This window comes from Schistocerca americana, chromosome X (assembly GCF_021461395.2).
Source record: "Schistocerca americana isolate TAMUIC-IGC-003095 chromosome X, iqSchAmer2.1, whole genome shotgun sequence".
NCBI classification, from domain to species: domain Eukaryota; kingdom Metazoa; phylum Arthropoda; class Insecta; order Orthoptera; family Acrididae; genus Schistocerca; species Schistocerca americana.
This window is the reverse complement of record NC_060130.1, coordinates 269,287,045-269,313,294: the sequence shown is the minus strand read 5'-3', so window position 1 is coordinate 269,313,294 and position 26,250 is coordinate 269,287,045. Positions and strand designations below refer to the sequence as shown.

The following is a 26,250-nucleotide window of genomic DNA, read 5'->3' as shown; positions in this document are numbered from 1 at the left end:
CTCAAAGTCCGTCAACTGCACATACGGTTCACGTCCACGCTGTCGCGGCATGCTACCAGTGTTAAAGACTGCGATGGAGCTCCGTATGCCACGGCAAACTGGCTGACACTGACGGCGGCGGTGCACAAATGCTGCGCAGCTAGCGCCATTCGACGGCCAACACCGCGGTTCCTGGTGTGTCCGCTGTGCCGTGCGTGTGATCATTGCTTGCTTGTACAGCCCTCTCGCAGTGTCCGGAGCAAGTATGGTGGGTCTGACACACCGGTGTCAATGTGTTCTTTTTTCCATTTCCAGGAGTGTATACTAGAACTATAGCATATCAGGATAATATACTTTAAACACGAACTGATAGCCACACAGTGGCTGCAACTATTGTTTGAAATAGTCTTTTCAACTATACATTCAAGTGATACATTCATAATGTCTAACACACTAGCTCAAAGGACAGCATAACAATGATTTTTTTAAAAATGATTTAATGTTTGCTCTTAACTGTAACTGTTACAGCCTAAAGTAATCATGATATCACTTAAAAAAAAAAAAAATAATGAAAGCCATGATCTGTTTTACATGAAGTTAATAATAATGAATCACCGACTTTTAGTTCAGTTAACGAACAGCAGTTAATTCAGAAGGTATTGTACGTTATGATAATTTCTCATCTCTGAAGAAGTAACGAATTTCAATTCTTCCCCCCCCCCCCCCCCCCCCCCCCCTCCCCAAAGACTCGGCCATATTAGTTAAATACTACAGTTTCAGAAACTGGTTTCATTGACATTTAGATTTTTAATAATGTCTCACCTCTTTTATCATCAACACTTTCAGTATTTACAATCAGCGGTAGAGCTGCTGATTCTGGAGAACTGTCAATAGTATTTCTTTGTGGGTGATCCTCATCCTGTGACACAGATGAAGTGCTGCTTGTACTGCTTGAACGACTCCTTATAATTGTTGGTGAACAACACGTACTTTCTTTTTTAATGACCCCCTGTTCTGACCCACAACCACTGTGTTGTTTTCTCTGACGGTATTCAGATATGGAAAGCTGTAAAAAAATAAAATAAAAACGGAAGTTTCATACCACATTTAAACAACCAATATGTCAAACAAACATTTAAACCACATGAAGAACTTAAACAGAAGGCATGCACACTCCTACCGTTCTGACCTTGCGCTTGGCAGGTTGAACCAAGACTGTGTTCACTCTCTCTTCTTGTTTTGTTTTCTGTTCTTCAAGACTTTTCTGAACTGACTGACATGGGTTTATGATTCTAGTGTGTTCCTCATCTCCTTCTGCACTTTTACATGAACTTATCACAGAACATTCTGCAGATGTAACTCTATAGTTATGAGTTGTTTGCAATATGCCTCTTTCCCTCCGAGTTTCATTACAAAACAGTGAAGTGCTGCTTGTTTGTTTGGCTGCTGGTGCACACTCATCGATATCTGTGTCATCCCTTACAGACACTTCATCATCTTCTTCCTCCTTTTTGTTTCCTATTCCATTGCCTTCATGCTCCCCTTCCTCATCCACTACGTCTGTCCCAGAGGTTCCTCCTCTTCCTCCAGCTTGTCCTTCACCTGATACTGCTTCATAACCACCAACATCACCATCTTCTTCATCCCCATTATCATTAGCATCCTCTCCACCAGCAGCATCATGATCATCATTGTGGCCACCATCACCATCATCATCATCATCAATGTCATCACCCACTTCTTCTGTCTCTTCATCTTCTTCAATGTCAACATCCTCATCTTCTTCTTCATTGTCACCTTCACCACTACCACCAGCGCCACTACCACAACCACCAGTGCCATCATAATCTTCATTTCTCGACTCCTTATAAGGAAATTTGCTGGCCTCTCCACTTATTATTTCATTAGGAGCTGAATCACAATTTATTTCACAGTCCTGTTGTGAGACATAATTCGCTTTTTGTTCTACATTCCTGAAATTTTTGTCTAATCCAGCAAATTCAGATTCAGCATACTGAGGATAAGACCCAAAATTATGTTGCTGGCGTATAACAGTGGGATGTGCAGCCTTGATGACATGACTTTGGTTTTGTTCAATGTTTACACTGTATGTCAGTTCTACAGCAGAATCTTGAACTGGCCGTAATTCTGGTTCTTGTGCTTCACAACCTGATGCACCATACTGATCCTCCTCTTCCTCCTCCTCCTCATCCTCTTCTTCCTCTTCCTCTTCATGAATAGACTGGCTGTCTTCCAAGGAGGCATTAGTATCGTCTTCATCACAGCTCACCTAAAATAAAAATGACTCATTACACAAAACAAAGAACATTATATATTTAATCTTTCCTATCTCTCAAATTCTAGTAATGGAAGCCATTAAAGCAAATGAGTACTCTTCCAGTTATTTTAAGCCATTAAAGTAAATGAGTATTCTTACAGTTATTTTTTTATCATACAAGATCCACAGGCAGGATGTACAGGAAGGAACTAGAGGGATGCACAAGTTGGAAAGTAAGTACATGATGTATTCAGCACAAAGAGGGATGGAAAATGTCCCACACCATACGCTTAAGCTGTTTTCACCCCTGGCAAATAGCAACAATGCATTCTGTTCCACAAGGGGACACTGTTTCAGCTTCCAAATCTGTTCTGAAAAATTAATCTGCTCTGTAAACAATTGCCGTCATTTGTTAATCTCAAAAACATTGTGCTTGTTTTACTTGCCCATAATTAACACTGTGATTGCTAAATAGTCTAACATTACCTACATTACAAATATAGTGGGGAAAGTTCTGACTGGATGCAAATAGTTTAGAAGGGTCAAATCGCTTACTTTCGGAACACTTTTCTGCTTGACCATAATGGATTTTGATGAAATTTCATTTGACCATTTGCACATGTCTCTAATGAACATTGGTACAGTTTAACATTCATCAAAGAAATACCAGCTGCAATATTGTCGCTTGTTTGACTCCACGTGCAGAGTGAGGGTGAAATTCTGGTGACTTTGATATGTTATATCTCGGGCAATATTTTGTTGAAAAACAAAAAATTTGGTCATCTTGTATAACTTTTATGCATAATAAGGAAAGAATCTTACAAGCCATATTCACCCAGAAAATTTTAGGGAAAAATCACCTGAAAAAAATTCTAAGTTTGGTTCTTATATCCCATGGACTAAAGGTATGACGAACGTGCAACTTGGCATGTAGTAACCTTACAACACACAGTTTTCAGATATAAAGTGTCTTCTATGTACCACTTTCTAGAATGACAAAGTTAAGTGCATCATTGAAAATTCTGTGGAAAGAAGAAACAAATATGTATTTTTGACCTTATTTTTCAAATAAGTTGTACGAAGAAAATGTAAACTTCAGATTCTTTATTTCTTAGAGTAAACGCATGCTAAACATGAAACTTAATATAGAATTGGTTGATTGCACAATGATGTGGAATAGAAGATTTCATTCACCTACTATTCTCCAATGATCTACAACTTTGTCAAAAAGATGATGATTCTTCTGAAAAGATGAAAATAGTGTATAATTCTTTTACAAATACCATTTTGTATTTAAGCTTCAAAATCAGTCTTCTTTGAAACAACTTGTTTTAAGCCCCTGCCTCCCCTTCCTCACAGAACAATGCATTCAATTTCCAGCATGGGCTAACAATGCAACATAAACTGGAGTGAAAAAATTGCACTACAAATACAGTTTTAACTTTGGACACATCAACATAAGGTTTTCCATTATAAAATATCATTCATGTACTGCTTTCCAAATGTCCACAAAAATCAGCTGAAGTTTGATTTTCATAAAAGTTACAAAAAGTAGATCACAATGAATTTGATTTTAGAAAATTTTTTATATAACTGTTTTCAAGCTAATCACAGTCAGAAAGAACATGTTTTCAAGCATTCAGAAAATCACCTTAGATTTTCCAATGTGCGCTAATAATACCTGAAAATGACAGCAAATTTGAGTGAATGCACTGCAGCAACAGGCTACATTGCAGCAACCTGCTGTCCGTGTTTCATTGCATGTGGTTTTTATCTTTAAATTGACAAGTAACATCTCACTGCATTGCATTCATCCATGGTGACATTGTTTAAAGTTTATGGCTCACGTAAATAATCAATAGTCTTCCAACAATGACCGGAGACGGTAGAGTACTTAGCAAATGGCTTTGTAAGCCAACAGGTACCACCACAAGGCTTTGAAACCTAAATTAAAAACCAAATTAAAGACTTGGGAATCTGGATGAAGAAACCCATCAGTGGCTTGTATTGCACAGCTATTGAGCATGATCCCTACAGTGATCGGTTTGCCAGTTTATGTTCTTGAACCGGTAGTGAAATACTACTTCTCAGTTTAAAGAGAAAAATCACATGCAACGAAATACGGGCAACAGGTTGCTGCAGTGTAGGCTGAAGCCATTGTGCATTCATTTACTCTGCCATAATTTTCAGGTATTATCAGCGCACAGGGGGAAAATCTAACGTAATTCTCTAATCGCTTGAAAACATGCTCTTTTTTACTTTGAACTCAATTATGGAAAACAGGTTTTCTAAAAGCAAATTGAATGTGATCTATTTGTGAATTTTTAAAAAAATCAAGCTTGAACTGATTTTGGAGAAATTTGGAAAGCAGTAAGTGAATTTTATACTGGAAAAAGCTTATGTTGCTAAGTCATCATATTCAAAATCACAGGTTCCACAACTTTCATCAGGGCGACATAAAAAGCCAAAGTTAAAACTTGATTCACAGTGCAATATTTTTTGCCTCAATTTATGTAGCACTGTTAGCCTATATTGGAAATTAAACCCACTGTTCAAGGGAGGGAGAGAGGGGGAGGGGGAGAGGGGGAGGGGGGAGAGGGGCGGGGGGAGGGGGGAGAGGGGGGGGTTAGGGGGAGGAGGGGGAGGGGGAGGGGGGGAGAGAGAGGGGGAGAGAGAGGGGGGAGGGGGAGGGGGAGAGAATGGAGATCATTGATAAGTAGTAGGTGAATGAAATTTTTGTATTCCACAGCCTTGTGCTACCAACTTATTGCATATTAGAGGATGTCAAATTAAACACCTTTCATCTGTCAAATTTCCAAGCTTAGTTTACTTGGTAACCAATTTCAGCATTATACTTCACCATCTTCAGGCCCCTAAGCAACGTATAGGAAGAATCTATGTCAGTAGATACATGCTACAGAGATCACTTCAACTATCACTGATCAGCAGGTGCTAGTTGAAGTGATCATTGTAGCAAGTATCTGCTAATACCAGTATTGCTGGCCCTTGTTTAGATCCAACCAAGGTAGATTCTTCCCACACATCAGTCAGGAGCCTGAAGATGGCATAGTGTAACACTGTAACTGGTAGCCAAATAAAATAAGGTCGGAAATTTGACAGCTGAAATTTGTTTAATTTGCCATTCTCAATCAAACAACTGAGTTCCGCAACCATCTTTAAAAAGATGGACATACTGAGTATTGCATATTAAGTTTCATGTTTAGTATGAATGTACTCTAAGAGATAAGATATTTTAGAACCTTTTTTCATGCCGCTATTTTTGTGCCGGACTTTGATTCAAATTATCTACACTACTGGCCATTAAAATTGCTACACCATGAAGACGACGTGCTACAGATACGAAATTTAACCGACAGGAAGAAGATACTGTGATATGCAAATGATTGGCTTTTCAGAGCATTCATACAAGGTTGGCGCTGGTGGCGACACCTACAACATGCTGACATGAGAAAAGTTTCCAACCGATTTCTCATACACAAACAGCAGTTGAGCGGCGTTGCCTGGTGAAACGTTGTTGTCATGCCTCGTATAAGGAGGAGAAATGCGTACCATCAAGTTTCCGACTTTGATAAAGGTCGGATTGTAGCCTATCGTGATTGCGGTTTATCGTATCGCAACATTGCTGCTCGCGATGGTCGACATCCGATAAGTGTTAGCAGAATATGGAATCGGTGGGTTCAGGAGTGTTATACGGAATGTTGCTTTTTCGGATGAATCCAGGTTCTGTTTACAGCATCATGATGGCTGCATCCGTGTTTGGCGACATCACAGTGAACGCACATTGGAAGTGCGTATTCGTAATCGCCATACTTTCGTATCACCCGGCGTGATGGTATGGGGTTATATTGGTTACGCATCTCGGTCACCTCTTGTTCGCATTGATGGCAGTGGACATTACATTTCATATGTGTTACGACCCGTGGCTCTACCCTTCATTCGATCCCTGCGAAACCCGACATTTCAGCAGGATAATGCACGACCGCATGTTGCAGGTCCTGTATGGGCCTTTCTGGATACAGAAAATATTCGACTGCTGCCCTGGCCAGCACATTCTCCAGATCTCTCACCAATTGAAAACATCTGGTCAATGATGGCCGAGCAACTGGCTCATCACAATACGCCAGTCACTACTCTTGATGAACCGTGGTATCGTGTTGAAGCTGCATGGGCAGCTGTAACTGTACACGCCATCAAAGCTCTGTTTGACTCAATGCCAAGGTATATCAAGGCCTTTATTATGGCCAGAGGTGGTTGTTCTGGGTACTGAGCTCTCAGGATCTATGCACCCAAATTGGGTGAAAATGCAATCACATGTCAGTTCTAGTATAAAATATTTGTCCAATGAATACCTGTTTATCATCTGCATTTCTTCTTGCTGTAGCAATTTTAATGGCCAGTAGTGTAGCATTATTAACATGCATTGGATAATGAAATAAACTTTTCTTTGTGGTTAAAACTATGGTCTTTCTAATGAGCACAGTTTGGAAAGTTTTCTAGAACACAGTTTTTTGCAAAATCAGGCCAAACTATTGAATTTTTGATCTTTTTACAAAACGTTCAACTATGCACTTTATTTATTAATTTTGAAAGTGGTACACATCCTGTAGTGCATATTGCTGATAGGTGTAGCAGAATGATGTTACTGCTTCGTGCAGCCCAAGGTAGACTGCTCCTTGCTACTATGCACTGTCCCACGAACCACCCTCTTACAGTTACATCACTTTAGATGTAGTTGTCATGATGATGTTTGTCATTTCTTAACACACAGTATTTTAGATTTTCTCAGTGTACTATCATTTTGAACTATTGTTGTTTATTCAGCTGAGTGTTATCTTGCAGATGGTGTGACAATCTGGCAAGCTGACTCTTTACCACCTTCAGATTGTCCTTATGACAGATTGCCTTCCACTGGCCACCACAGATAAATCACCTACTGATGGTCATGGGCCTGTAAATGTCTGGGAGTGCCTGCACTGGGAGAGCGGTTGAAGTAGTGCCTAATTGGGACACAAGCAGCAATCCTTACTGACCCTGTGCTGCTGACACCAGGCTCGTGACATTGCTGATGCGAAGGGGGTGGGTTTCGTAGTGTGGTCTTAGCTCTTCAGATGGTGTGGCATGAGTGATCTTTCCACTAGTTGCCATTGTGCTTTGAGCATGCTGAAGGCTAGTACTAAGCCTTAATTGGTTTTGAATCGATCTTTATTGCTGCATTTGTCATATAGCAATATCTCTACAGATTCTTTTAAGGCACCATCCCAGAATACGTCAATCTGTTGTAACAATTTAGTGCTGTCATAATTAACGAAGTCTTTATAGCACACTGGATATGGTGGCTGTCCTAACTGTTCTTAAAGGAAAATGTTTGTAGGTGCAGCAATTCTGGTGCTAAACTCTACTGGTTGGAGATTCAGCATGCTATAAACCGAAGAAACCTACTATGCCACAGCTTGCAGAGGAGGAAGGAAAACCTTTTGCGACATTGTCTACCCCTTACATCTGCAACATCTTGGTGAAAATTGGAAGAATAATTTAGAAATATAATGTTGCGTATGTATTTTGCTCATATGCACATATGACAAAGATGTTGGGACACCTGGGACTCCAGATACCAGGAGTTGACAACAACCCATGGCAGTGCAGAAAAGCTGTGTAGAGCAAGGTGTTACAAGGATAACGACTAACTAACAAAATCAGCTGTCACAGAATACTGCATCTCTGAAGGACATATCATGAATTATGATGACACCAAGTTGTTGCAACAGACAAATACATTCTGGGACTGTATCTTATGATAATTTGTATAGAACAGTACATAAAGAGAGCATTTTCCATCTACATAAGGACTGGGACCCAAGTGTTTAGTTTGCTCATAGCTGAGATCATTTCATACAGATGCCCCTAAGTCACATTAGTTGTGTCCTGAGCTCAGCAGTGGCCGCAAAGAAACTGAGGACTACGACTTGTGCTCCAATGGCACACTTCTCCCTCGATCTTTCCAGTGGAGCTGTGCCACGGCATGCAGGTCCATGACCAACAGCAGCAGGAAGGTGATATATATGGACTGTGCCCAGCAAAAAACGATTAGTCCTCAGGACAGCCTGAGGAAGGTAACAAGTCAGCTTGCTGAAATATTGCACCATCTGGACAACGGCACTAAGCTCATTACCTAACAACACTTAAAAACTATTTATGACTATGTTTTTTTTAAACAGTTTCATCAAGTATTTGTGGCAGAACTAAATTTAAAAATATTACCATTTTACAGATATGATAATACAAACCTATCAAGAATCAGTGAGCTGTTTGGGTATTTAGACTTCCCAGACAAATTTCTTTAGGAATGGAACAACAGTTCTAGATGAGATGTGAAATGAATTCTGACTAATATCATGTGTAATGGCATGACGATAAGCAACACTGAATGTTTTCGGAGGATCTCACTTTCATCATCATCATCATCATCATCATCATCTCAGCCTTTTCCCACGTCATGTGAGGTCGGCATTGCTTTGCTGGATCCTTCTCTTCCATAAATGCCTATCCAGTGCTTCTTCTCTTAGCCATCCTTTCTCCTGTAGGTCCCCTGCCACCTTGTCTTCGCAGCTCAGTTTCAGTCTTCCTCTTCTCCTTCATCCTTTAATTTCTAGGTCTTCAACTCTTCTCCCCACGTAGTACTCCCCTCTTCTTTGAACATATCCATACCACCTTAGCCTACTTTCTTGGATCTTCTTCCCTATGGGCCCCACTATCACTGTTCCCCTGATGTACTCATTCCGCAGTCTATCCTTTCGTGTCACCCCACTCATCCACCTCAACAATCTCATTTCTACAACTTCCATCTTTTTCTCTCAGTATTTTGTAATTGGCCAAGTTTCTGTGCTATACAGCATCACAGGCCTTAGCACAGGCTTGTAAGGCTTTCCTTTCATTCTACAGCTAACCTTCTTATCACACAGTACTCCACTCAGGAATACTTCGCAGGACCTCACTTTAATAAGGATTAAAATAGCAGTTGGAAAGTCTACCTGAGTAACATGGTTTTTCAGTATTTTTTTTCCAAAGTTGTATACAGAATTTATAATTTATATAATGATATGAAGTAACTTCATCATTTGTTATCAATAAATTCAGCTGCGATACTTTCCAGAACACTTTTTAACTTGAGTAGAGCAACTAAGTGTATTACTGCAACTTCACTTCAGCAAAGGTTAGGTTAGTGTTGTTTAACGTCCCGTCGACAACGAGGTCATTAGAGACGGAGCGCAAGCTCGGGTTAGGGAAGGATGGGGAAGGAAATCGGCCATGCCCTTTCAAAGGAACCATGCCGGCATTTGCCTGAAACGATTTAGGGAAATCACGGAAAACCTAAATCAGGATCGCTGGAGACGGGATTGAACCGTCGTCCTCCCGAATGCGAGTCCAGTGTGCTAACCACTGCGTCAACTTCAGCAAATCTTACAGAACAAAGCAGCAAGGGTACATCCAAACACACATTGATCAGAGTGCTTAAATCTTCTACACAACAAAGCACAACAGATCAGAGTACACTAGAATAGGACAGAAACTGCTGCTACTATAATCTGCCTATTTAGAAGACATGGTGCTAATTAAACTTATATTTTGCAAGAATTTCCGTGTATTAAATGTGAACATGTCAATACGTAACATTTCAAGAGTACAACCCACTGAAAGAAAGTGTGGAGTAAAATTAAATGTGTGAGAACAGAAGCTAATGAAACTTAGATTCTTCGACAACCCTCCTTTCCACAAAAATTATACGTAACTTTGACAAGAACTTAAGTGAAATGGTTAGGACATTTTCTGAAGAATTTGGTTTACACATGGTGTTTCAATGATGACAAAGGTGACAATAATACATGCATTGAGTAATGGTAGTGAAATGTAACTGCATCAATTTGAGATGGAAACTCTGGTCCAGAAGCGACTGAGTGTAACATTAAAAACAAAAATTCAAATTTACTCTTGCTCTCTCAAGAATGGTAAAGTCCAAGTAGATGCATTAATTTTATTTCTCTGTGGAACTTACAGAAGGTGATACATCTAGAACAGCTATTCAAAGTGACATCCTCCAACTTCTATGCAAGCATGACATTGCTATGCCAACACATTCAAACAACGACACACACAGCAAGAATTCTTGCCTGATCCTTTTCAATCTTGACAGGTACTTAATCCACAAGACTTTTCACATGACCCTAGAAGAACTAGGGTAATATCATGTGAATATTTGAAGCATAAAACATAATCTCACTCTTTCTATCCAAGGAACACCTGACACAACTCTTCCAGAGCACGATGTTCACAATGAGTTGGGATCCATCATGTACTAACATATGTGCACAGTCAACAAGTGGTTTTTCTTTAATGTGGGGAATATTTCACACAGAAACACTGGATATTGTTGCAGTGAAGAGGGAAACAAGTAGATATGGGCCTATTATCCAATCACTGAAGATATGTATTCATTATAGAGTGGGGATTCTCAATGGCTGAGTTGTCCCACTACACGCGTGACATTGTAATTTTAGACTCCGCACAGAATTATGGAAAAGTATTCTGAAATTATACAGTAGAAGAACTACACTACATCAACGTCATAAACAGATAATTGAAAACAAAAACGGGAGGTTCAAAGTATTTGAAATTCATAGTACAAAGTTGCTGCAAATTTAATGACACACAAAACTGATAATGAAGAAATGCAAAGTAAAATAAGTGAAGAAAGACACCTAAGATAAAGCTTTACCAAAATAAGTGACACAGATAGAAAATAACCTAAATTTCTCTGATCCAGGTGTAAAATAACTTACACATTTTATACAGTAGTATTACAGTTTTCTTTAAGAAAAGTAAGCAAAGAAATGAGATAAACCAGACTAAATGTAAGAAAAGGTTCATGGCTAGAATTCTGAAGATAATTTGAGGCATTACATCCACTCACTGACTGGAACCTTTAAATGTTGATGTACTAATTTATAACCAATCTCCATTTGAGTATTCTAAACCACAACACAATATACTGATGGGAGAAAAATAAATAAAGGTTAAATAGTAACAAATGATTACTAAGGATTATTATATTAATCACACAAACAAAGTTGACACTCGGTGCGGTGGCTGATGGGAGGGACTGTAAATGGGAAATATACCTTTATGGTCGTTCCCATCAGCCACAGCACCGAGTGTCAACTTTGTTTGTGCGTTCAGTACATCAAAATATTCATTGAAATACTTACCCTGAAACTGTCACAGTTTGCATCATACTGTGAAACATCTTTCGTTGCATCAGCTGTATGGTGCTCTGCTAACATCGTTGGAGTAGTGGGTGGTGTAAAAGAACGTTCTGATGATACAGATGTTCTAGCCAAACGGCGTTTCTTCAGCGGTGTTACATAATCTTGAGAAGGTGGTGAGTCTGTAAAAGCATGTTCTCACTTTAGACCAACATTTGTTATCTTTTGTACTATACACCCATTTATTTTCAACATATAATCTGCTGTTTCCAGTGAATATCTGATGCAGTTAACAAGTGGGGTAGGTTTAAGACCAAAGCTGAGAAGAGGCACCAGGTATGTCCATGTGTTGTATACAGGTTACATCTTAATTGGTAGTGAAAACTTATATGGGTAAATGTAGTACAACACTACAAGGAAAAATGTTCCAATAAACATAGGTCCTCAAATGAACCATTTGCGAAATGCTTTTGAATGTGTGATAACGAACCATCAAAGACTTCACACTGAAACACTGTCCAGATTAGTATAAATGTATTTGAAATTAAAAAACTTTTCAGTCGAATCCTCATATAATTGGGTTCAAACTTCACCCGAGGCCTACCTTAAAGTAAAATAAAATACTGGTGCAGCACTTTAAATGGTAAAATTTATTGTACACATGTACCTGTCAAAAGAGATGTTCCCTGTGTCATCCTCACATCTGGTTGCAGTATGCACTAGTCTCTGCAGTGAGGTACCAATTCTGTCCAACATCCAGCAGATCCCCTCACAACTTGACAATACCAAACAATTTGTTGCTCCAGTTCTTTAACTTTATCAATGGGAGTGCTGCATTCCTTACTTCTGAGATAAGCCCAGACAGAAAAATATGGAAGACAGGTCAGGAGAAATTGGAGACCAAGGTACAGGCCCTGTTTGAACTATCCACCTTGCACCATTCTAGTGTGTTCGATGTCATCTTACATCATCAGCAAAACATGCCTGTGTTCGATTATGCATACATCGCATCCCCCAATGCTGCACAAGATATGGTAGGATGTGGGTGAAAGCTGAACCCAATTAAATGGGGACTTAACTAAAACATTAACATTCCATCAGCTATAACGTAAATTATTAGAGCTGCAATTCTTTGTGGCAGTAGAATGGCTTCCAGAGGGCATTAGTGTTGTTCATGTGTTTAGAGTTGTTACCAGGTCTGGAAAGGTACATAAGGAGTTTGAATATTGTCAGATGTGGAGTGATCACTGTAAAGGACATGGAGATGCTGCACACTCATGTGAGACAGCATTATCAGTATCTGACAGTGTCTGTAAGCAGCCTCATTGTGGGTCTCCATTTGAATGGCTGGTTGAATCGTGCAATATCCATATTTCTCGGGCATTCGGATGCAAAAGTGGCCCGATGTTGTACTGCATGGGAATGTAAGGGCAAGCATACTTGTTGTCAAGATCATCTGAACAATTCGCATTTGATCACCGCAAGGGAACCACTGTTGTATTGTGCACAACACACACTGTAAACCATGCACGTCTGTGCCTGCCATCCACAAACAAGTAATGGCCTCCCAGCAACATTCTGTCTCATTCTGCACAATTGGTCAGAGCTTATATACTGTTCCTTTACTTCCTCCTCCCTTTCTACAATATTGTCTTTTGAGTTCATTTCCCTTGTATTGCGATTCTATATATTCCTTTCAGCTTTCCCACCATTGCTTAGTACTGGCTTGCAAGCCGACAAAGTAGCCGCACCTACTCTTCATCAGTGATTTCACCTGAATTTGTGGTGTATGCATGGCTTCACAAGAAATGAAAGTGACAGAAGTCGGAGCTCCAGATGAGCAAGCGTTTGGAAAAAAAATAGCATTTTTGACATGGGCATAAGATATTTGTGGCCGTACTGGTTATAGGCAGCAGTTGGCACAGCAGACAGAATGCAGAACAATAATGCAAGGGCCATGGGCAATCGAAATACTGTTTTTAATGGCAGTTATAGTAAGATATTTATATTCATACATTTTCCTTCCTGGATGCCAGTACCAATCAATTTATAACCAAACAATGGACCACAGATGGGCAAAAGTAGTTCTTGTGAAACGACAGGATACGAATAAAGTAACCCACTTGTATACACTGGCCTATCCTATAACCCATTCTGGAAAATCGTTGTTGCCAACAATCTAGATACACATACAAAAGAGTACCAGCTCTTTCGGACTCAAGATTCAAAACATGATTGATAAGTACACCACAAAATACAGAACTATTATCTTTACTTCATCAAAATCTGAAGAACTTGTAACAGCCTTAGATAAAAAAAATGTTGACTGAAATGATGAAGCCCTTTGTGCTTGTTAACTGACTTGTGGGGAGCACAAACAAAGCCACAATTACAGTATGAGATTTTTCAAGATGAAGGATTGCCTTTGTGCAGTATTAAAGTGATTCACCTCAAATGCACTCCACTAGTGGAACCCTGTGGCGTCTATTTTTATCACCAGGTAAAGAACTGGATCAAACAGCTTCAAAACTGCTCTCATGCCACAGAGAGCAAAAGCGAGATTGCACCCTGACGAAGAAAACTGCATCAAAATACATTCCACACTGTACTTCACCAGTTATCCTCACCAATATTTGGCAAAATGATGTGCTACACATGCTTTGCTGCCAAGCTGTGGAATGAGAGAACCTTTCATGAATGTAAACCAAGTTTGTTTTTCCATTCAAATTTTAAAACAACCAGGTAATTGTAAAAATGTGGTGTTTATAAAGTGCGAAGACAATGAGAAAATTACCGATTCCCTTGTTTTTATGATGAATAACACCCCAACACTTGTACATCATGAACTCATACACTAAGCTCTTGTGTATGATTTACAATACATTCCTGGAATTTATTTGCAATCCTGCATTTTCCTTTGTCTTTCTTTTTCCTGCCTTTTATGAAAATATTAATCAGTACTGTATAATGAGCACAATTTCAGTTTATTTGCAGCTGTACTCACTCTCTTTCCACTGCACCAGCCGCTGTCTGGAAACTATGCTAAAATAAATGGCTCATGCCTCACCTTGCCCATACCAAAAATTCTACTTTTTCTAAATGTTTGGCCACCTGGAGCTCCCACTTCTGTCACTTTCATTTCTGTCCAAGCCCTGCATATATAACAGATTTGGACAAAATCCACAATGACGTGATATTGAGACAGCTGCTTCCCATTCCTACAAAGCTTTCTTTAATTTTCCCTTAGTCACAAGTGCTTCTGCTGTCTTGTATTTGTCCTCCAACCACATATTTATTTTTAGGGTTGTATCGGGGGCACCCGCAGGGGAGGGGGGAGGGGGGGGCAGCAGTTGACCCAAGTGAGAATTCATTTAGTTTACGAATATAAAAAATACCTGTAACTTCAGGGCTCAGTTACGTATGATTTAAAATACCTGTAAAATTACCACTAAAATAACTGGAAAATATTGATAAAATGACGTAAATATGATATAAAACATATGTAAACAGAATTACAGGATGAACTAGAGCAATGAAAAACTTTAAAGGAGAATCGAACTAAAATTAAAAATTGATGATAAATTTAAAAATTGTGTGTTTTTCTTTAAGAAATCTCGTTTGTTGAAGATGTGCAAAATTGTATATATCCGCCTTACAGCTATTGCCTACGAAGTATCTTTATTTTTATTTCTACACCCACATGTGGTAGAAATTAACAACAGCAAGTGAGGCAACAATGGGAATAATCAGATGAACCAGCAGTTTATTGTTAACTTTTACAAATGCATTCTTGAGTAACATTTAAGCATTTTTCCTGAAGGCAGGCCCATTGTTCGTTCTTTACATATTAAAAGAATCCGTTGTGTCATAAAGGGATGTTAAACACAAATGTAAAAAAAATTCTTCCTTGAAAAATAATCTGCGATACAGTATCTATATGACGAAAAATACAAAATTAAAGATAGATATCTATAGCTGGAATATTCGAGATTTTAGTAACTGTAAACAATGCATATCTGATAAGGAAAGACCGTTTACATGTTAACAAACTCTGGGCATTACTAATAAGCTATAATAAAATAAAGCGAATCTGCCAACCAACAAACTACTACATGTGTATGTGGTCCCATTAAGAATGGTACCCATGGTGAGAATTCCATCTCGAAAACGTTGACTTATAGGGTACTAAAATGTCACCTTCTCTGTTCCCACCTCAGTAGGTACAAACCTCTTCATAAACTTCAACTGGCAACACAATACAGTTGCACAACAAAACACACTCGGCAAAATTTTATTCTTTCAAATTTCAAATAATGGTTAACAATTGTCAGACGTTAATTTAAATTAGCGTATTGTATTATGTACCATTTTGTTTGCTGAAGAAGTGTTCGAGGGTACTGTGTGGCCACTAATATCGCTACTTGTCTATAGAAGTAGGCAATATTCGTCATTGGAACTACTGTCAATGAACGTGATCTAGCAGGGTGTGGTGTGAGCTACCTTCATTTCTGGAACGTTCTAGATGAGTCTTGCTATGTTCTAATAGGAACATATCGCATAAATATTTCCACATGCATCGCAAGAAACCGCTCCAAATGATCACTCGAAACTCAAAGTCGCTGGCTTGCGGTCTAATGGACACTGCACTGTTTCATTGTTGAACCGAAACCCTGCCCTCCCTCCCACCACTGTGATACGATTTCAGCTTCTGTTCTTTAGATAACGCTCAGCTCGGCTCGGCATCACATCGCGTTAAGGGTTGTGTAAATTCATTGAGAGTTTTAAGTGGACAGTGGTGCACGATTGTGGTTTGCATAGACGTTTGTGCGTTGTGGATGTAAAAGCGCAGTGTATACAGTGGCAAAATGACCTATATACGTAAGTTTTTTGTACCTCATAAGCGAATCAAAACTACAAATGAAAGTGGAGGTGTCGAAGAAGATATTGTTTATGGTAAGATATCACAGGAAAAGGGTGAGTCAAACACAACCATCACTATTAAAAATTCTAGTAGTTGTGCTGATGGAGAAAGTAGACGAAGCCAGTACCTCTGCTGGTTTCAAGTGCGTTGATGAAAAGGGTAGTAGTATCCTGGTCAGTATTCCCGATGTCAGAAATTACATTGAAAAAAAGGATATTGACAACTGCCTAAAGTATAAGATTTTATTGAATCCATGGCAACCTGAAAAAAGTTATAATTTTAAGAATGACATAGACAGCACAAAAAGAACATTTCGACCAGACTGGCTGTCATTATATCCGTGGCTGGTCTATTCTAAAGCAGTTAAAGGTGCCCTCTGCAAGTTTTGTGTGCCTTTTCGCCCATGCATAACGCATGGTAGTCATCATGGCGCATTCAGAAGCCGCCCATTCACAAATTTCAAAAAGTTCCATGAATGTGCAAAAGTGCATATGAATTCCGAGTGGCATAAAGATGCAATAGAAAAGCCAAATAATTTCATTAGTGTTGTGACAAACAAAACTAAAAGTGTGGAAGAACTCGCCAATGAAAATCTTGCGAAATTAGTACAAACTAATAGTGCAAAGTTAAAATAAATTGTTTCTTGTGTATTGTTTTGTGCATTACATGAGGAGGAGGAGGAGGAGGAGATTAGTGTTTAACGTCCCGGCAACAACGAGATCATTAGAGACAGAGCGCAAGCTCGGGTGAGGGAAGGATGGGGAAGGAAATCGGCCGTGCCCTTTCAAAGGAACCATCCCGGCATTTGCCTGAAGCGAGTTAGGGAAATCACGGAAAACCTAAATCAGGATGGCCGGAGATGGGATTGAACCGTCGTCCTCCCGAATGCATTACATGACTTACCTTTAAGAGGAAAAACAAATTCAAATGCTGTATTTGATGATTTGTTACAATTTAGAGTACAGTCAGGTGATGAAACATTGCGGAAACATTTTGAGGGTGCACCTAAAAATGCTACCTATGCTTCTCATAGAACCCAAAATGATTTAATTGAGGTATGCGCCGAAGTACTAAGAAATGGTTTGATTAATACCATCAATAACAGCAAATCATTTTCAGTTTTGGCAGACGAAACAATGGATATCGCAGGCACAGAACAACTTTCTCTTTCTGCACGTTATTTTGACCTTGCAACTAATGTTGTCAGAGAAGACTTCCTTGGATTTACACCATTAGCAAGGTTAGATGCAAAACATACCTCCAACACAATAATATCTACTTTATCTGCTTGGGTTTTAAATCTAGATCAAATGGTAGGACAAGGCTATGACAGGTGCAGTACGATGGCCGGTAAAATTGGCGGAGTACAGAAGATAATTGCTGAGAAATATCCCAAGGCTCGCTTCTATCATTGTGCTAGCCATAGACTTAATTTAGTTGTGAATGATTTTAACGCCTTACCAGAGGTTAGAAATGCCATTGGTACTATCAAAGAAGGAATTTCTTTTTTCCAGGGGAGCATGCAAAGGAAAGTCCAAGTTGGGAACCTTCAAAAACTGTGTGAGACACGCTGGTCTGAGAAGCTTAAGTCTATAAGGAAATTTAATGATGAGTTTTTAGAAATTGTTGAAGCATTAGCAATTTTACATAAATAAAGAGATCATGAAATTAGGCAGAAAGCCTGGCAACTTTCCTGCACACTTACTTCTCCAACATTTATTGTTACATTAAAAGTCATAGCAAAATATTCAGCCAAACTAGAACCTGTCACCAATACCCTACAATAAGTAAACATTAACTTGTTAGAAGTTTCAGAACACATTCGAGGAATTGTAAAAGTGTTATTGGATGACAGAGAAAATGCAAAGCCGAATTTGAAATGATAATGAAAAGTGCTGAAAGCAACTATAGTGCACTTGGAATAGATGTCACTGGCATTCGACAACCGCAAGTTGTTGCACGACAAATACATTGTTCAAATCATCCATCAGTTTCTGTAGCTGAGTACTACAGAAAATCTCTCTTTATCCCATATTTGGATTCCCTAGTCCAGTCCTTGCAAGAACAGTTTTCAGAAGAAAACAAGGCATCTTTTGAGATTTTCTGCTTGCACCCAAAGGTAATGAAATCCCAAAGTGACCTAGATATGAAAAGGATAATTGAAAATATCAAAAGATTTTATGACGATCTTTTAGATAACTTCACTGAAGAAGCACGGACATGGATCAGTACGTGGAAACGCAATAAAGTAACTGAAGGAGATATTGATGAATTAAGTCTGACTGATCTACTGGACAAAGCCAAATTCTTGCCCACCATAGCTTCAGCCTTGAAGATAGCCCTTAGCTTACCGGCAAGCGCCTGCTCTGCGGAAAGATCGTTCAGGTACTTAATTACCACAGCAACATTTTTCTGATTGTAGTTACTTAATTAGAAAGACATTGAAACAATTTCTTAAGTCAGATGAAACATTTCTTCTAATTATTTTTCAATCTTGTTTGAAATATTATCACAATAGAGTAATTGAAGAAGGTTACGCTGTATGAATTAGCACAGGCCTACATCATGTTTGTTTGCAGCACTCAGGCGCGTGAAAACGTGGCTAAGAACTACCATGGCGGATAATCGACTCGGTTGTTTGTGTATGGTGTCAGTTCATCGTGATAAGATAAAATCAGAGGAGGAGTCCTTTATCGAAAAAGTGGTAGATAGTTATGGGAAGGACCCGAGACGAATTCAATTTCTGTTTAAGTAATGCAGGTATGTGAGTAGTCAAGTTTTGCACATTATTAATAACAGAACCGATTTCTACAATCGTATGCCTTCTATTGTTCTTAATATTAAATTTACAACAGTATTTCAAACTACATTAATATGTTTGTAACAATAAAAGTCACATCATCCTTACAACCAAAGTCCACAAAATTTGTTAAGACATGAATCTGTTATGGGTTGGGAAATTATTGTGTACATTTAGTTTTTACTTTACAAAATAGAAAGTAACTTTTTTTTTCACTTTTCAGAGGACTAACAGAGAAAAGTGTAAATAGCAAGAAAATGTATTAAGGCAGGCGAAAATGAATGATTTATTCTTACTTAAAAAGAGAAAATAATTTATTTTTACCTATTTAACAATCTGAAATTATTATTTATTTTAAGCACCTATTAACATCTCTCAGCAGTGGTGCACTTACTGACATGGCACTGTGCCTAAAAATGTGCATTTATGAGAGCAATTCAGAATATTCCCACAACATTAACTCTTAAAATGAGACACCTTAACAGCAAATGTGTGAGAAACAGCAAATTCATCTAAAACCGATGTGGCTGACACTAGAGCGTCTGCCTGTAAGAATACAGCATAGGACACGAATCTAAACTTTAGAGAGCTGCCAAATTTTATTCGGAAATGCGTTTCCAGTTTCATTTGTCTCCACTCTATGACCATGTGGAGTCGCCAAAATGGGACAAGTTTGAAACATTTGCCAGTTGCCATTTACTTCAGTATTGCAAGCGAGGGTACGCCATTAATCACCCAGGCATTTGATCGATACGCCATATTGCAGAGAGATGGTAACTAATAAGTGACTGATGATTAATGAGACAATGATGGCTTGTTTGTGATAGTTTGATAATGACTTAGAAGTGAGTGGTCTCAATCCCTTAGGAATCACAAGGGCCACCTGTGTTTTTAGGCTTCGTTCCTATAATATATCCCGGATGTGCCAGTTTCCAAACATACAGGAAAGATAAAAACTGATTTTCAGTGTCTTGAAGGCCTCGTCACACACAACGCCGCAGTCTGCCCGTGGGGGGTCAGGCATGGCGGATGACTGGGGCAAGGAACGCCGCACAGGCAAAAGCGGTTGCTGCTGCATCAGCTGTCACACCATGGAAACGGACATAACCTTATCACATAGCAGCCTGCACATGTAGTGCGGTATCAAAGATCTGCCTCGCGCCATTGCTGTCAAATGCGCCAGCAAATGCAAACAGCCGCTCCATGCTGCTGCGAATCTGTCTGTGTTGAAACTCGACGTCAGCCGGTGCGGCGAGCCGGCCAGAGTCACGCTCTGTGTGACTGACACCTATATACAACAATGATGTGACCTGGCCGTTGCCGTTGCTGTTCGAGGCCACAGGTCAGACCGCCAGGCCGTGCTCTTTCTGACTAGGTCTTTAAGGCCGGTTGCACTCACAGCGGATATTTCCCGCCAGGTCAATTGACCGTCGCCACCGCATGAGTCAGCAGATTAAAGGCAATGTAATTTCATCATCAAACACATTGATTTCATTTTAATGTGTTACGTAAATTATTCATTGTTTTTAAACGTACAGTTTTGTTTGAAATGAACAGACAGTAAAATCTAAGTATTGTTATAGTATTGAATAATGAAAAGGAGAAGGAAAAAACGAATAATTTGCAATCATCGTCCAATTAATTTTTAAGAACAGGGGAGGATGGAGCTTTCTAAACGTTGTTTGAAGGGAAGGATGACAAGATATTCTTCAATTACTTCCAAATGTCGATTTTTAATAGCAGGAAAACAAGTAGTTCAGAGAGAAAAAGCTTAGGACAGGACCAAACGAAAATGGCGGCAAAATGTACAGTCTGATAATGTAAAAACAAGTTTTACTATAGTTATAATGTTAAGTTATAAGATGAAAAAGCTTGCACAGGATAGAGTAGCATGGAGAGCTGCATCAAACCAGTCTCAGGACTGAAGACCACAACAACAAATGTTAAGTTCTTTATGTTCATAACTCTGGCATGGTACTAAAAGTGCATCAGTATTTCTAAATTGCATATAAGGGGAAAACATCTGGCTTACCATGAAACGACAAATGCTCTTCGGAGAACAACAGTAATTCAGTAAGCATATTAGAATGCGTAGGCCTATTCCAAAATAGAGCTACATCACATGAAAGAATCATTCTTAGTTAGTACGCTATGCAGCTGCAGAACACTATTGTTAAGTGCATAAAAGAAGCTTTCACAGTATTGTAAGTGAATTTGACCAGGTTTACACAGTTGAGTGTAGTGAACCGTTTTTTTCCGGACTGTTAATTTAAATCCAACTGCATTCACTGCATGAGCAGTGTTTTTAAGTGCTTAAACAATTATTAATGGTAAGAAAAAAGGGAAACATTCCACGTGGGAAAATATACCTAAAAACAAAGATGATGTAACTTACCAAATGAAAGCGTTGGTACGTTGATAGACACACAAACACACACACAAAATTCAAGCTTTCGCACCACACGGTTGCTTCATCAGGAAAGAGGGAAGGAGAGGGAAAGACAAAAGGATGTGGGTTTTAAGGGAGAGGGTAAGGAGTCATTCCAATCCTGGGAGCGGAAAGGCTTACCTTAGAGGGAAACAAGGACAGGTATACACTCTCACACACACACACACACACACACACACACACACACACACACACACATCCATCTGCCTACGGTGAAAATTTTTTGCCCCTACTGAGACAAAAACCTGCGGGCGCCCCTGGGTTGTATATGGATATAAAATCTTGAAACACTACACAATTTAATCGAGGAATTGGTACACTACCAAAAGATGCTTTGCTGCTTTATGAACATAAAATGGGAGATTTGCGTAACCAGTGTTACAGCTCTTACGAGGGCATGAATGACAAATCCTGTATGGGGCTGTTAACGCCTCTCTGGGTTTTAAGACAGTCATCTGATGCATGGATTATAGCGAAAGGATCCACCAGTGTAGGGAGCTTGAGATAAAGGATGATTACAGATCAACTGCCCATTGATGACAAGGTCATTAAAGGAGGAGCACAGGCTCTTGTAGGGGAAGGAAATCAGCTATGCCCTTTCAAAGCAACCATCCTGCAACTGCTTAAGAATTTTTGGGAATTTATGGAAAATCTAAATCTGGAATGTTGGATGGAGATTCGAACTACTGTCCTCCCAAATATGCCTAGTGTCTCTTGGTGGTGGTTTTGGTGTATGATCATCTGTTTGTCAAATTCTCAAATAGTGCACACAGTTTGCTCAGGAGGGTACAGTTTCTAGTAATTTCCATTATGTTTCACTCTTTCCAGTAAAGTTACTGAAAATAACTGAGCACATTTATTTGGTAGTTTTCATACTAACACGCACTATTTATGTCACTGAGTTGCAATCATTATCAGGTTTAACTAATTTTGATGTTGAAAGACCATAAAACATGAAAACAAAGAGTCACATGGTGTTAAAAACAAATATAAATATAGCATTGTATTATAATAAATTATAGCATCAAGTATTTATAGGTAATTGGAAGTAAAATGGAAGTGACTACAATATCTACCAACATGTTTACCTGGTCGACTGTTGGGACTTGGAGAATCGCATTCTTCACTTATAGCTTGACGAAGCCACCTCTTTTTTGCTGAAGCTGGCCCTTGTACCAGCCGATTTATTCCTGGTTCTAAACCAGCTGAGGACCTTGGGCAGTCACTTGGTACTGGTGGTGAAGGTAAAGGTGGTACTGCAGGAGGATCTGGAGACTTGCTTAGCCATTCATTCATCAGAACCTAAAGTGAAAACATGTGTGCCATTCAGTTCTCATAAACAGTTTTTAAAACTTTTTCTCGCACTACAGAATAAATGGTTCAGACTCTTCAATAGAAAGAATGGTAATGAAGCTGACACAATCACAATTGAAAATGGGTACTATGTCTTCTGAAACTGAAAACACATGTTCAATTACAAGAACTACTGCATTTCATTAGAATGTACAATAAATTTAAAATTTTATAGTATATTACACCTGTGTGCTGGACAAATAACAGGACAGAACTCTCGCACTGAAATGCATTACATCAAATTAGTGTAACTATTACATAATTTCAACCTAGTTTGTTCAAAAATACAAAATGGAACTCCAAGGAGAAAAATCAATAAGATGAACCTCGTATTTTAGTTCATTCAGTACACCTGCAAAGGACGTTCACTAAAGCGGAAGAGTACTGAGATAAAATATATAGATCAAACAATGGAAAATCTAGGATGGGATGTACCAGTGTTATGAAAAGGAAAGTTGTTGCTCGCCATATAGCAGAGATGTCGAGTCACAGATAGGCACAACAAAAAAGACTGTCACAAAAAAAACTTTCAATCAGTAAGGACTTCGTCAAAAATAGACGACGACACACACATACACACACACACACACACACACACACACGACTGCAGTCTCAGACAACTCTCTCTCTCTCTCTCTCTCTCTCTCTCTCTCTCTCTCTCTCTCTCTCTCTCTCTGTGTGTGTGTGTGTGTGTGTGTGTGTGTGTGGGGGGGGGGGGGGGGTGTCTATTTTTGATGAAGGCCTTACTGGCCGAAAGCATTATTTGTGACAGTCTTTTTGTTGTGCCTATTTATGACTCAGTATCTCTGCTATATGGTGGGTAGCAACTTCCCTTTTCATAACACTGATATGTAACATACTATTTATTACAGAATTTTAATCAACAAAATAGATAATTTTTTGCAGAGAAGTAATAATGGAAGTTGTAGTCACTTAATTTTGATGTAGAACAACTGGAAAATATGGGATGGACTACAATGTGTGTATGATAAGAGATCACCAGTCACCAACCACAAGAGGCATTGAGCAGCAGTGTGTGCATTGATTGGAAACTTCCTGGCAGACTGAAAGATTAAAACTGAGTTCCGGATTGGGATTCAAACCTGGGACCTTTGCCTTTCATGGGCAAGTGCTCTACTGACGATGACCCATGACCCTAACTCACACCTTTACTTCCACCAGTACCTCATCTCTATCTTCCAAAATTAACTGTAGTTCTCCTGCATACCTCTCCTGGAAGAAAGGATATTGCAGAGACATGGCTTGGCCACATCTTGGGGGACTGTTTCCACTCTGCAGAGGAGTGTGTGCCGATTGGAGTCCTGATCCAGCATACAGTTTTAATCTGCCAGGAAGTTTCAAATCAGCACACACTTCACTGTAGAGTGAAAATTCATCTGAGGAAGAATCCCTTCTGTGGCTAAGATAAGCCTCTGCAATATCCTTTCTTCCAGGAGTGCTAGTCCCACAAGGTATGCAGGATAACTTCTGTTAAGTTTGGAGGAGCTGAGGTACTGGCAGAAATAAATTTATGAGGGCAGTTATGAGTCGTGCTTGGATAGCTCAGTTGGCACAGCACTTGCCTGTGAAAGGCAAAGGTCCTAGTCCTGAGTCCCGGTCTGGCCCACAGTTTTAATCAGAGAGAGAGCGAGAGAGAGAGAGAGAGAGAGAGAGAGAGAGAGAGAGAGAGAGAGAGAGGGGGAGAATTTGGTGAATAGCACCTGTCATCAAGTACAGAATGAATGTACGGGTAGCATATTTTTATATTGGGACAAAACCGACGATGGATATCAATTACATTTTACTTTATGTTTATCCATCTTCAATTTCTTGGGACAAGAACTAAATAACTATATCAATATGTTGGACTTAGGAGAAACGAGAGATAAGGTATCATTTTTTCCAAGGAAGAATAACCATACACAATAATTTACGGAAATATCTTTTGAATTTAAGTCATCAACAAGGAATGAAATATTCAAAGCAATTGTTGAACTTACCCATTTCCACAAACAATAGTGATGTATACTGAGTAAAATAATTTTGGGTATTAGGTTGCATATTATAACTCACTAAAGAAGCTACATTGCCAACATTTCGACCAACATACTGCAGTGTTCTTCAGAGCGGTTAACTGCTGGATACTAGTAGACACAGACACAGATAAATGAAATTGACAAGTAACAAAATCTTCTTGGACTTAAAGCAATGTCAGGTGCATAAATTCCCACAACCTTTTGGTCAGGTATTCCCTGTCCATTGTCAGACAGCAACATCAGCCTTATTTAGCTTTTCTGCCACTTGTGGCATCACTGGTGTTCAGTCTATTGGAAAATTAAATAATATTTACATTCCATACTCACTTGAACCCTACAACTGCTGGATCCCACACACTACAATGGTGCCCACCACCATCTTTGTTGTTGATGTTTTCTATTATTACGTTATCCCAGACATTACTTAACCTTCAAATTATAAAAGTATTGATGAAAGAAATTTGGTATCTATATTCTTGAGCATGTTCTGCCATGCATGATTTCTCAGGATAATATAGGTGTAAACACATCTCTCGTTCTGTTTAACATTGCTTCACATGCGCCCTTCTTCTTTGACCAGACATGATAGTGGCCAAACTCACAAAGTATGTTATTTACGGTGGCGATCTGAATCCTGTATCAACCTTCACATGCGTCTTCAGTTCATTTACTGTAATGTTGTTCCGCTTTGACAGCCAGCTAATTTTCCTGCTCACTAAACACAAAATGAAGAAAATCACAAGCTTATAACATTGTTCTTTAGGAGTGTTTTATCTGCACATTTCCTCTGGAATGGCTTGCCTGCAAAATCTGCCAATGATTGTAGCCATTTTCATGGAAGAATTTTTGCATGTGGCTCATTTCTTGTGGCAGTTTTTGGCATCGGAAGTGGATAAGGAACTAGCATCTTGGGAACACTACACTGCTTTGCCAGATGATGATGGCCGAGAGCATACAGACACCAGTTCATACGGATAGACCCCCACATACACTACAGCTCAGATAAACATTAGTTTTATCCATTGATCAATATTGCTGTATTTGTTGATGGACCTAATACAAGTGACTTCATGGCCAGCAGAACAATTAAACACGGATTGGACCATAGATGACATGGCAGTCAGTTTCCACTTGACTGTGACCAAAGAGTACTTGG

General features: G+C 39.2%; 1 protein-coding gene across 1 annotated transcript in view; it reads right to left on the bottom strand.

The window, feature by feature from the left end:
* The window catches only part of LOC124555535, a 319,899-nt gene that overhangs the window by 40,960 nt on the left and 252,689 nt on the right, over positions 1-26,250 (bottom strand). The window contains exons 17-20 of the mRNA XM_047129490.1: positions 22,794-23,007; positions 11,539-11,717; positions 1,160-2,269; positions 802-1,045 (exon numbers count right to left, since the gene is read on the bottom strand). Of these exons, the coding sequence (XP_046985446.1) occupies positions 802-1,045; positions 1,160-2,269; positions 11,539-11,717; positions 22,794-23,007 (1,747 nt within the window). The remainder of the gene's footprint in view (positions 1-801; positions 1,046-1,159; positions 2,270-11,538; positions 11,718-22,793; positions 23,008-26,250) is intronic.